This window comes from Lemur catta, chromosome 16 (assembly GCF_020740605.2).
Source record: "Lemur catta isolate mLemCat1 chromosome 16, mLemCat1.pri, whole genome shotgun sequence".
In the NCBI taxonomy this organism is placed as follows: Eukaryota; Metazoa; Chordata; class Mammalia; order Primates; family Lemuridae; genus Lemur; species Lemur catta.
Window position 1 is genome coordinate 49,695,493 of NC_059143.1, and position 13,399 is coordinate 49,708,891.

General features: G+C 37.2%; 1 protein-coding gene across 1 annotated transcript in view; it reads left to right on the top strand.

Moving 5' to 3' along the window:
* DOK6 (docking protein 6) overlaps nucleotides 1-12,553 on the top strand; it is a 237,007-nt gene extending 224,454 nt beyond the window's left edge. Inside the window, exon 7 of the mRNA XM_045527531.1 lies at nucleotides 12,410-12,553. Within this exon, the coding sequence (XP_045383487.1) occupies nucleotides 12,410-12,535 (126 nt within the window). The 3' untranslated portion in view covers nucleotides 12,536-12,553. The remainder of the gene's footprint in view (nucleotides 1-12,409) is intronic.
* Nucleotides 12,554-13,399: the final 846 nt, after the last annotated feature.

Sequence of the window (13,399 nt, forward strand, 5' to 3'; positions counted from 1 at the left end):
AGAAGTCATAGCCAGAGAAATCAGGCAAGAAAAAGAAATAAAAGGCATCCAAACTGGGAAAGAGGAGGTCAAACTACTGATTTTTGCTGATGATATGATTTTGATTTTTTTTTTTTTTTTTTTTTTGAGACAGAGTCTCACTCTGTTGCCCTGGCTAGAGTGCCATGGCATCAGCCTAGCTCACAGCAACCTCTAACTCCTGGGCTCAAGCAATCCCCCTGCCTCAGCCTCCTGAGTAGCTGGGACTACAGGCATGTACCACCATGCCTGGCTAATTTTTTCTATATACATTTTTAGTTGTCCAGCTAATTTCTATTTTTTTTTTTCTTTTTTTTAGTAGAGATGGGGTCTCGCTCTTGCTCAGGCTGTTCTTGAACTCCTGAGTTCAAACGATCTGCCCACCTCAGCCTCCCAGAGTGCTAGGATTACAGGCATGAGCCACTGTGCCCAGCCTGATATGATCTTATATCTAGAAAACCCCAAAAATTCCACCAAGAGACTACTGGAATAAATAAATTCAGCAAAGTCTCAGGTTACAAAATCAATGTACACAGATCAGTAGCACTCCTACACACCAAAAATCCACAAGCTGAGTCAAATCAAAGGTTCAATACTATTGACAATAGCTACAAAGAAAATGAAATGCCTAGGAATATACTTAACCAAGGAAGTTAACACCTCTACAAAGAGAACTATGAAACATTGAGGAAAGAAATCACAAATGACACAAACAAATGGAAAAATATATCATGCTCATAGATTGGTAGAATCAACCATATTAAAATATCCATACTACCCAAAGTGATTTACAAATTCAATAAAATCTCCACCAAAGTACCATCACATTTCACAGATCTAGAAAAAAATCTAGATTTTTTTCCCAGGTTTGGAACCAGAAAAGAGCCTGAATAACCAAAGCAACCTTAAGCAAAAAGAACAAATCTGGAGGCATCACATTACCAGACTTCAAACTATAGTACAAGACTATAGTAACCAAAACAGCATAGTATTGGCACAAAAATAGAGACATAGACTACTGAAACAGAACAGAGAACCCAGATGTAAAACCATCCAAATTCAGCCAACTGATCTTTGACAAAGCAGACAACAATATACACTGGGGAAAAGAAGTCCTATTCAATAAATGGTGCCAGGAAAATTGGATAGCCACATGCAGAAGAATAAAACAGGATCCATATCTCTCAACACTCATAAAAATTAATTCAACATGGATAAAAAATTTAAATGTAAGGCATGAAACCATAAGAATTCTAGAAGAAAATGTTGGAAAAACTCTTCTAGATATTGGCCTAGGCAAAAAAGTTATGAAAAAGGCCCCAATGGTAATCACAGCAACAACAAAAATTAATAAATGGGACTTGATTAAATTAAAAAGCTTCTGCACAACTAAGGAAATAATCAACAGAGCAAACAGACAACCTACAGAATGGGAGAAAATATTCGCAAGCTATGCTTCTGATAAAGGACCAAGATCCAGAATCTACGAAGAATTCAAGCAAATCATCAAGAAACAAACAACCCTATTAAAAAGTGAGCAAAAGACATTAACAGAAGCTTTTCAAAAGAAGATACACAAATGGCCAAGAAACATACGAAAAAATTCTCAATGTCACTAATCATCAGGGAAATGCAAATTAAAATCACCTTACCCCAGTTAGAATAGCTTTTATTAAAAATTCCAAAAACAACAGATGCTGGCATGAATGCAGAGAGAAAGGAACACTTCTACACTGTTGGTAGAACTGCAAATTAGTACAACCTCTATGGAAAACAGCATGAAGATTCCTCAGAGAACTAAAAGTAGAACTACCATTCTATCAAGCAATCCCAGTACTATTTGCCCCAAAGAAAAGAAGTCATTTTATCAAAAAGACACCTGCACTTGAATGTTTATTGAAGCACAATTCACAACTGCAAAGATGTGGAATCAACCCAAGTGCCCACCAATTCATGAGTGAATTAACAAAATGTGGTATATGTATACCTTAGAATACTACTCAGCCAAAAAAAGGATGAATTAATGCCTTTTGCAACAATTTGGATGAAACTGGAAACCATTATCCTAAGTGAAGTATCTAATGAATGGAAAAACAAACACCACATGCACTTGCTATTAATTGGAACTAACCAACAAGCACACATGTGCACAGAGGGAAGAAAAACTCAATGGAAATGACGCAGGGGGAGGGGAGAGGAGGAGACGGGCAAAAACCTACCTAACGGGTACAGTGAACACTATGTGGGTGATGGGCACACTTACAACCTTGTCTCAATCATTACAAAAGCGATCCATGTAACCAAAAATATATGTACCCCCATCATATTTTGAAATTTAAAAAAATCTTCAGAAAAAAGAATATGTACATTCTTAAAAGCATTACTTATTGCAGATAAGAATGGTGTTAAAGTTTTTATTTAGCTGCTTATAATGATTTCTGGTGTTATTCCAATGCTCAGCATTTTTTATACTTCCTGAAAGTATTTTGGTCAATACATGATTTAAAATATACAATAATAACATCCATTTTTTTTCAAGTTTAATGAAAACAAAATTCTGCAAAGTCCATTAAATGACATCTAGCAACTTTCATTAAATGAATATGTAAATGTTACATTTTATTTGTCATCTTGATACAAACTCAGCAAGGTATCTTCTAATTCCTTTCCATTTATCTTAAATAAAATGGAAGATTAAGTATAAGATGTCCCCTATTGAAAATTAAGCCAAGTCTGTAAGAAACCAATTGCCCATAAACCTTCAAACTTCAAAGGACTGTTTTAACAAATGCAAACAGTGCCTTAAGCGTGGCTGGCTTAAGGTCTCTGGCGTCTCTGTACCCACACAGTTTTCAAGTTTCATAAGCTCTTTTCCAAGAACAAATAAAAGTCAATGTTCTCAACTGGAAGCACATTTGTAGGCAGCATTTTCCTTATGAAGCAGCATATTTTTTTTTTTTTACAACGACACACACTTCATATGTCACATTAGCATGCTTTCTGGCCACTTGTACTTTTGCAGTACTTCTTATTTATAGTATGTTTGCCCACCCTCTTTTCTCGGTCATACCAGGGATCATGCTGGCATATGCAACAAGAGGCATTTCTTACTCCCTTCGTCATCTAGAGAAAGCTGTTACTCTCCGTACCTAGCTTACATTGTACACGTGTGCTCGCGTGCACACACATGCACACTACCTGCTACAGCATTGCTCACTTGTCTCTCATCTGTCTCCCACCTCTCCCCACCTGCCCACATAGATAAGCCAGTTATTCCTCACATTCACACTCAGAGGGTTTGTACTTACATTTAGATCTAAGCCTAATTGCTAAATACGTGTCTCTGCCTTCATTATCATTCCTTTGGTAGCTCAATTTGGGCAAATGTCTGTGCCTTGACCACATATACACATGGATGCCTTTGGTCTATGCCACCTCTTCCATGCAGTAGTCACAATAACATTGCAGCAGTCTTTACTGAGCACTTCAGATGTGACTATGATTTTTCACTCTAAAAGGACATGTTACTTAATATTCATAAAACTTAAGGTAGATAAGAAAAAACTGATTTTTTTTAAAGCGCATATGCCTTCCTGACTGGGCAGCTGTGGAGTCGGTATTTGATAGCAGATTAGCTGAAAGCAACACTCATGTGCTCAGCTACCCCATGATTCTGCCACACAGACTGTGGTGTTCTATTTTAAACATGAGAACGAGGCGCTCACATTCCTGCCCTGGTCCTGCGAAATGTACCCAATTGGTGTAATTCTCATCTCATCTGCTCCAATAACTTACTTTACAGTGAGTCATGGTGAAGAGAGAACATCAGAGCCCTGAAGCCTCAGAGACATCACTCACTGGCTGTGTCACCATGAACAAATTATATTATCCCTCTGTGCCTCATTGTCCTTGTCTGTAAAGTTCAGATGGCATATTTGTTGACAATTTATGTGAATATTCAATGGGATAACATATGAAACCAATTTGCACGTTGCCAGGCACATAGAGAATGGCTCATAAATGTCAATTCATAATTGCTAGATTTCTTCCCTCTGAGTTGTATATAGATTTGTGTCTCAACTGCTAATCCAATTTTAAAATTTCTAGGCCATCACTCGAGAGATACAAAGCAAAAGGAAAATTACTTAGTTAACAGTTTTTCATACAAATGAATTTTATATAAGTGAACACAAATGAGCATTAACATTCATCACAGGGGCAGGCAAAGCCTCAAAACAGCAAAGGAAGAAGTCCAAAAAGCAGTAAGGTAACACAGATCATTCTTTTGGTAAAACCGTGAAGAGGCTTTCATAAAAATCCCAATAGTTGTCAGGCCCCACCTGCTGCTTGAAGCTCAGGTCCTCCCAAAGGACAAGGCTGGGTTGTCCCACATTGCAACATATTGAGGAGGAAGCTCATTTTTTCCCAGGAGAGATGAGCATGGAAGTCTAAAGAGCAATGGACTCAGAGTCCAGAGAGTTATTTTCTACAAGAGTCTCTGTAATTGAGATTTTACCTTGAGCAAATGCCTGAATTTTTCTGAATGTTGATATTCCATCTATAAAAGATTTGCTAGATTCTCTAAGAAGGATTTAAGCCTTGAACTACATGGCCTGTCCTCATTCCATGGCAGCCTTACATGTAGTCAGACTTACATGGTGACTCAGCACAAGTGGAGGGAACAAGGAACCTCCTTAAATGTCTCAGAGGTCACGCCCACAGCAGACGTGATGTCTTCTCTACCATGTGTTACTGGTCAAACAAACATCGACCAGCCCAGATTTAAAGGCAGGAAATGTAGACTATTTCTGAATGCAGGCTTTTAAAGAATTTGCAGCTATCTTCAATCTTTTCACAACAATAATACAATATTTAATACTATTTATGATGCAAGTTTATTTGAAAGACATTACACAGAATCTCTCGATGGTCAAAAAAAGCACAGAAGTACAGAGGACAATCGCAATTCTTGTCTCAACCTTCCACAGGATATATGGCCTTAGGAACGTCAATTAATGTCTCAAAGTCGCAGCCTCCTCTCATTTTAAAAAGGGATCCCTTTCCTAGCTTCCAGGAATTTTATGAGGATTTAAGTAGATAAAATCAATGATTTCTGAATCAAATGCCAGATAAAATGACTAAAATAATATAAAAATATAGAATACTTGAAATGGGCTGAAAATAAGGAAGAGGCATTATGTATGTGTTGGAAATACCCAGTAATTTCTACTAGACCAAGTGCAGATAAAACAAAGAAGATATTAAAGGATGATGAACAATACTATTGCTTGAAAAAGAAGCCCAGACTTCCTAGGAGACAGTAGAGGGGATTATTAACCTATTTATGTGGAAGAGTGGGAGCTAAAACATGGAGGTGAGGTTGAACCTTGGGCCTGGGGAGAACTTTTGTAAGTGGAGTTTAACAACATATCTAAGTTATAAAACAATAAAACAGGAAGCTTTATGTGTCAAATAAAACACCATTTAATGTATAAAATAGTACTTAAAAAATGGACAAGGGACATGAGTAGACATTTCCCAAAAGACATACCAATGGCCAATGGGTTCATGAAAAAATGTTCTACATTGCTGGTCATTAGGGAATGCTAATTAAAACCACAATGTGATATCTTCTCACACCATCAGAATGGCTATTATCAAAAAGATGAACGATAATAAGGCCTGGTGAAGACATGGAGAAAAGGGAACCCTTGTACACTGTTGGTGGGAATGCAAATTAGTACAGCCATTATGGAAAACACTATGGAGGCTCCTCAAAAAATTAAAAATAATATTATCCAGAAATCCCACTGTAGGTATTTACCCAGAAGATTTGAAATTGGTAAACTGAAGAGATGTCTACACTCCTATGTTCATTGCAACATATTTCACAATAGTCAAGTTACGGAATCAACCTAAGTGCTCATCAGTGGATGAATAGACAAAGAAAATGTGGAATATGTGCACAGTGGAATACTATTCACCCCTAAAAAAGAAAAAATCCTGTCATTTGCAACAGCATGGATGGAATTAGAGAACATTATGCTGAGTGAAATGAACCAGGCATGGAAAGACAGATACCACATTTTCACTTACAGATGGAATCGAAAACAAACTCTTGGGGCAGAAAGTAGAAATGTGGTTACAGAGGCTGGGGGTGGGGGAGACAGATGAGGGTCAAAGGGCACAATATCTCAGACTGGAGAAATTTGTTTTGGGGGGTTCTATTGTGGTAAATATAGTTAATAATCGTGTATTGTACATTTCAAAATTGCTGAGAGAGTAAATTTCAAATGTTCTCACCACAAAAAATAAGTATTTGAGGTGATGGTTATGTTAATTAGCTTGATTTAATTTTCACATTATATTCATAAATCATACTCTATAAATATATACAACTATACACTGTCAAGTTGTAATAAAATAAAAAATACAAAAATATACAAGAGGAAATGGGCAGAAATAGTGCTCATTAGTCATTTGAAATTAATGCTTTCGTATCTTGATGAACTACATTAAAAATTTAAACAAATTTACATAGAGAAGGAAATACAGAGTGAATAGTGTTTACATGCATGTGTATATGTCTGTGTAGAGAAAGAGAAACTCTACATCAATGTAAATATCTCTTTAAGTACAGAAATGGTTATATATTGGATAAAAATGAAAAATACACTTCAGGATTTGAAACTAATCAATCCACATTCTCTAATTACAATATATTATTAAATAAAAACAATAAAATGTGCACAAAAAAGCAGTACCTTAACAAAATATATACAACCGATACTTTATATAAGAAGGGAAAAAGCTACAGTTATATAATTTTAGGAAAGAATGATTTCTACTCTACTTATCAAGCCACTGGGAAGTAGACAAATGACATTCAGAAACAAATGCTTTCATTAAACAAACAAGATTATAACTGCAAATACTTAAGAAGGTTAGAAAAGACCAACAAAACAATCTAAGAAAAATAGGAGGTGGAAATTAGTTAGGACAAGAGCAAAATATAATACATAAGAAAAACTGAAAAATATATATTATTTCCATAAATAAAAACACAAGTCTCTCTAAAAGATAAAAGTAAAAATATAGAAAAACTATTTGAAGTGAAACCCAAGTACATAAATTCAATGTAAGAAAGAACTTATAAAAACAGGCAAAATTATTTCTAAGAGAATTTGATGCTTCTTTATAAAAATGTAAACAGCAAATAACCTTAGGAAAATTAATGACTCTTTGAGAAACAATGTTCATAATTCTACTTATACATATATAAGCCAAAATCCCTAGATGGAATACTGACCTAATTATCTTTTTATTTTCTCAAAATTCTTCAGTATTGGGATTTGTTAGTTTTAGTATCAAAAGAGCAGAAATAACTTTAAAGCCTTTCAATGTGGATATATTGAATAAATTTGGGACATGGCAAGATAGCTCCTCGTATTAGTCAGGGTCCACTTAAGTAAATAAAGCTTATGCCAAACAGTTCGATAGAGGAAATTCAATAAGGTAATTTGGATTCAAGGTGTAGGAAGAGCAGAGACAACTCAGAGATTAACAAAAATGGGAAAGGTGCTACCATCCCTGCCTCCCTGGCCTGCCGCAGTTTCAAGGATGCTGGGGGAAAACACAGAACTCCTGGGACAGAGACAAGGGATTTTATTACTATGGCACCAGCGAGCATCATGAGTTTCACGTTCCCAGAAGTTTCCCTGTTCTCCAAGTCCCCTGGGGCCATGGGGTACAGCCCAGGTGGGTGCTGTGTGTTGCCACAGCTGAGGAACCTGAGTTTAAGGAACATCGGATCTTATAACGTGGCTGCTAGCAGAGCGGCCCGGCCTTTGCCTGGGAAGAAGACGTTATCTGCACTGTCCTGATCAAGAAACAAATCTTCCCTGGAGGAAGATACTGTATCTTCTGAGCTTGTTTGCTACACAAACATACCTGAAAAGATAGTAAGGAGCCAAAGTTCTCACAAGAATGCAAAACCAGAGTACCCCGGGAAGAAATGTTTCCTAAAAACGACCCTTTCAACCAAATGTGTTCAAAAGAGTCTTCCAAAGTTTAGGGGAGGAGAGAGATGGAGGTTGGAATCTCTGTCTTACATCATCTGTAAATCTCAAATGTTTACAAATAAAAAATATTATTGCCTAAATGGGAGAGAGCAAGAGCAGTTGCCCTTGGTTATATCTTTACAAGAGTCCTCTAAATCTGTGGTCTCCAACGCCCAGCCACGGACTGGTACAAGGAACCAGGCCACACAGCAGGTGAGCGGCAGGCAGGCTAGCAAAGCTTCGTCTGCATTTACGGCCACTCCCCATCGCTCACATCACCACATTAGCTCCGCTTCCTGTCAGATCAGCAGCGGCATTAAATTCTCATAGCAGCACAAACCCATTCAAGAGAATGGGATCAAGAGAGGGTTAGAGCCCCCAATGGCAAAAAGTCATGGTAAGAGTATCAAGAGCTGAATGAACTGCTTCTGTGTCTAGCTGATTTCTGCATCTATGCTGAAGCATCCTTTCCCAATCCTGACCCTACACAAAAGGAGAAGCAGGGGAGTGTTGCCTGCAGGAAAAAGTATGTAGTTCAATACTGAGGGAGTCCTGGCACAAGGGGTTGCAGAATTTTTAGCTTCTTGAGACATTTTTTACTAAGGCCACCAAAAAAATCCACACACAGCAGATCCTCACAAAGAAGGAACAAAAGAACCTTGAAGACACGTATCCGTCATGTTTAACTTTTTAAAATGCAGTCATTGCTTAGAAGTTATCTCACAATGTAGTAGATATTTATTTGCAATATAAATATAAATTGCCTTTTTTTATATATACACAATTTTATGGTCCTAAAAAATCCTCTAGGTCAAATTGATGCATTGTTCTTTCAATTAAGAATTATTTGAGCTGTGTTGAATCTACTAAGAATTTAGAAAAAAATAATAAAAAATTACTATAGCATTTTAAGCTTTATTTTTTATCACAATGCTTTTAATTAAAGCATTATAATTTTATTTAATTAAGGATAATTTTTAGTTAAAAATAGTTAAGGATGTATGTTCTCTTGTTAAAACCTCTCAGTAAAGGAAATTTTATCAAGAGTTTAAAATTAGAATCAATAAAATTCTCTAATAAAAGTGCTTGAAATATTGTCATACTGTCTTGGTCATTGTGCACATCAAAAAGGCCAATTTATAATACATTGCTTAAAGTTCATAACAATATTAAAAATTGCTAGATAAATCAGATAGATTCTACAACGTCTCCTATAGTGCCCATGGCACAGAATACTTGCATCAGTTTGCTAGGGCTGCCATAACAAAATACCACAGACTGGGAGGCTTAAACAACGGAAACTTATTTTCTCATAGTTCTTGGACTTCTGGAAGTCCAAGATCAAGACACTGGCAGGACTGGTTTCCTCCAAGGCCTGTCTCCTTAGCTTGCAGACACTTTCTAGTGTCTTTGCAGGGCCTTTTCTTTGTATGCATTCATCCCTACTGTCTCCTCCTTTTCTTATAAGGACACCAGTCCTATTCGATTAGGGTTCCAGCTTCATGTCCTTCTTTAACTTTAATTAACCTCTTTAAAGACCCTCTCTCCAAATACAGTCACATTGGGGGACAGCACTTCAACCTATGAGTTTGTGGGGGGAGCACGATTCAGTCCATGGCAGTACTCAGTGCGCAGTGACGAATGGTGAATGGAGGCTCCAATGTCCAGGGGAACACTCAGACAGCAGAGATACGGTGAAGAAGATTCGTATCTTTGGCAAAGATCCTGAGAAAATCTATAATCAAGTTTTTAAAGAGAAATTTTCCATTTTCAGCAATTTAAATATGGAAGTATAAAGAATAAAGAGGAACCAAAGGAACAAATGAAGAACTAGAATACTGTTAAAAGCATCCTAGAGCTTGACAACAATGGAGAGTGAGAACTAGAGAAACATGAGGTGAAACACAGTACAGGGCGATTCAGACGGGAATTGCACGGAGGAAATTAGTGTCTCCAGTGGTTTCCAGCAAACAAAATATGTTTACTGTGTTTCCATGACGCTTAAGACTGATCCTTTGGGAAGAAAAATGTTTCCCAGAATAAAAAAGTGAAAGGAAAAGCACTTTCATCAAATTTCGGAAAGATGAATTTATCACTGACAATCTATTGTATGCTAAGTAATAAACAAATTATAATATACTAGAAAAAAGAATAGACAGTAGACAGAACTGTGATTCATATGAGATTGAATTTATGGATTAATTGATGTTATTAATGGGTATTGCTGACACGAATTGAAGATTTATGTGTTTAATTAAGTTTATGCCTCATATAGGAAATTGGCTCTAAAGGCAAAAGCCCTTCCTTTTCCCCCAATACCACTTTCATACAAAAGCTTTGCCTCTATTGCCTTACAGTAGTGGATGATGGACTTCAGACTTTAATAAAGGGATTTGTTCTGTGAAGTTTGGATTCAGTTGAGGGGTCCCACTTGGGGATGTAGAGGGCCCCCACTTGGGGGGCCACTCAGGTGGCCTTGAGGCCGCAGGTTCCCCACCCCAACTGGAAATGCACATTGTTAACAAGCACCCCAAAGATTCTGAGGGCACAGCTCTGTAATAAGTCAGAAATTTGTCTTCTCCTTTGCACCCCCAACGCCTACACAGCCTCCCCACCACGGAATGTGGATGTGGACAGTATACCTATTTTGGCAACACGGAAGAAAACTTTGAAATATATCAATACCAAATTTTGAAAAATATAGCTTGGTTGCAATGTTACTATTTGGAGCTGAGCCATCTTCTTAGAAAAAAAAAAAAAAGATAACTTCAACAATGCCAGATTTTTAAATAGACTGAGTGCGGCAACTTTTGTTTGTTTGTTTGTTTTGAAACAGGATCTCACTCTGCCACCCAGAATGGAGTGCAGTGGCAAGATCACAGCTCACTGCAACCTCCAACTCCTGGGTTCAAGTGATCCTCCCAGCTCAGCCTCCCGAGTAGCTAGGACTACAGGTGTGCACCACCACGCCCTATTTTTTTTTTTTTTTTTTAGAAACAAGGTCTTGCTATGTTGCCCAGGCTGGTCTCAAACTCCTAACCTCAAATGATGAGTATGGCACTTTTGTGACAAGACATAGCACTTCTAGAGATGCTTCACTACTAAAAAGTAAAATCAGATAAATATATTCAAGCTCTTTGACTATACTTTCCATTAAAATGTAAAAACCTCTTAGTTTTATGTGGATTTAAACAACCTGTTAAATCACATCAGGTACTTTCCTGAGAGCATCTTCTATGAGGGCTGATGAGAGTCAAATCAGTGCTGGATGCAAAAGTGTGGAAAAATTGGGGTTCTGGGGGTACAGTGGGAAAATGCACACCCCAGGTACCAGACAGGAACTCTAAGGCTAAATCTGACAGAGACAATCTTTACAACTCCCAGTTTTGCTAAGAGTCAGGCATTAAATAAGGGAAAAATGTGAGATTTTATTAGAGGATTGTCCATTGTCTGTCAAAAAATAAATGTTTTCTCAAGCTGTGTCAGAGAAATGTGCCCTAAGACCAAATAAAACAACCTCTGTATGTTTCTTAAACTCTGTTGTCCAGCAATAAAAATAAGATTATTTCTTGAAAATGCAATGTAAACTACTTTTGTTCTTTGAACTAATTATCTGCCTGAGCAAGTGATGTGATACCGTGTGGGTCTCCTCAGCTAAACTTAAAATATATGTTTCCCATAAGAAAATGCACAATTGTATCAATGAGCTTCTCAGAAAAAACACTTTTTCAGTATGTACAAGTCCTATCACAGGAGCAAGCAAACAGATCTACTGGAGAATATAGACCATTGTGTAAGGGTGTCAGGAGATGTCAGGAAAAATTTTAAGAGACTGAAATGGGTAAAAAAGATTAATGAGTATCCTGTGTTTGGCACCTTTCTGGGATATCTGTTTCTGACTCTGACGGGGCCTGCACTTTCATTTTTTGAGTTATTTTACAATTCTGTAAGTTGTTGAAAGCTGAGAGTAATGCACATAATTCTCGTGAATAGAAATGCAAATAAATTTGTCTGAAGGAATGCAATTGATTAGCGCCTGGGTATTTGCCAGTATTCCTGGTTGGCTATAAGCCATTTGCATTCTCCTTGGAATCAGTTGTACCATCTTAATGTTCCCTTCTTAATTAATGAGTTGGATTAAATTGTTTACAATTTCCTATTTTTGAGTAATGATTTTGCTTTTTAAAAAGTTGTCCTTAAACAGAGGATTGTGCAGGTGTCTAATGACAGATTCTATCATGTCATTCACATTCAACCCTCGACATTTAAAAGAGCAGATTTTGGTTTAATACTTTAAATAAAGCCTAAAATACATTTTCTTTTTCTTTTAGCTTCAGACAAGCTTGACTGAACCAATGACATTATCCAAATCAATATCTCTTCCTCGTAGTGCATACTGGCATCACATCACTCGTCAGAACAGCGTTGGAGAAATCTACAGTTTGCAAGGCAAGTGACTTTAAAATAGTAAAGTGGCGCCTCCATTAGCTTCCTTGGGTGGGCTGAGTCATGCAAATTGCCTTGTATTTGCATTCCTTGTTTTTCTCCATTTTCATTTATCAGCTGTCACTGGCCACTGTGGGAGCTCTGAGATTTACAGTGGCTTTTAAAAAGCTATCATTTTGTACACTCATGGTAAAAATTATTTCAAAAATTACTGTGAGGGCTAAGGACCCAATTTGGCACAAGAACTTGACTAACACATCATACAGAGTACATTATCAGAAGCTAAACGCTAATGCTGAGGTCTGTTTCATGCTGTGTTTTACAAAGGATTTCTTTCTTAGCATCTTTTTTCCTTGATAGGATTAAATATCAGTGCAGGAGGCTGACTTCAGGCTCTGTAATGAAATGCTACGTAAACCTACTCATAGAAGTTTTAAGGTTTAGCCAAAGCCTTGACATAGAAACCATTTGGAGAGGGTGCAGGCTAGAAGGGGCCAGGTGTAAATACTTTGCTTTTATATTTTTTCTAATGATGAATGGTCAATTAACTAGCATGGGCATGGCTTGCCAGATGAATCAAATTAGTAGATAGCAGGTGTTTGATGAACAACAGCAGACACCCTCGCTTCCTCAGTTGCCTTCCTTTTCCTTCCCTTTTGTTTTAAAATGAATAATCTTATCCTCAGATAAAATATTCGGCTATAAGCAATTGACTAACAGCTGGCCAATACTGGAGGAAGCAAGAAACTAAGAAAAATAAAGCTGAAACACACACAGCTGAAAACATTTACTCATCCAACATTTGTTGAGCACCACGGGCTTGAACGTAATAAGCATCCAAGAAATAGCTGGTGAAGGAATGACCAAGTATGACC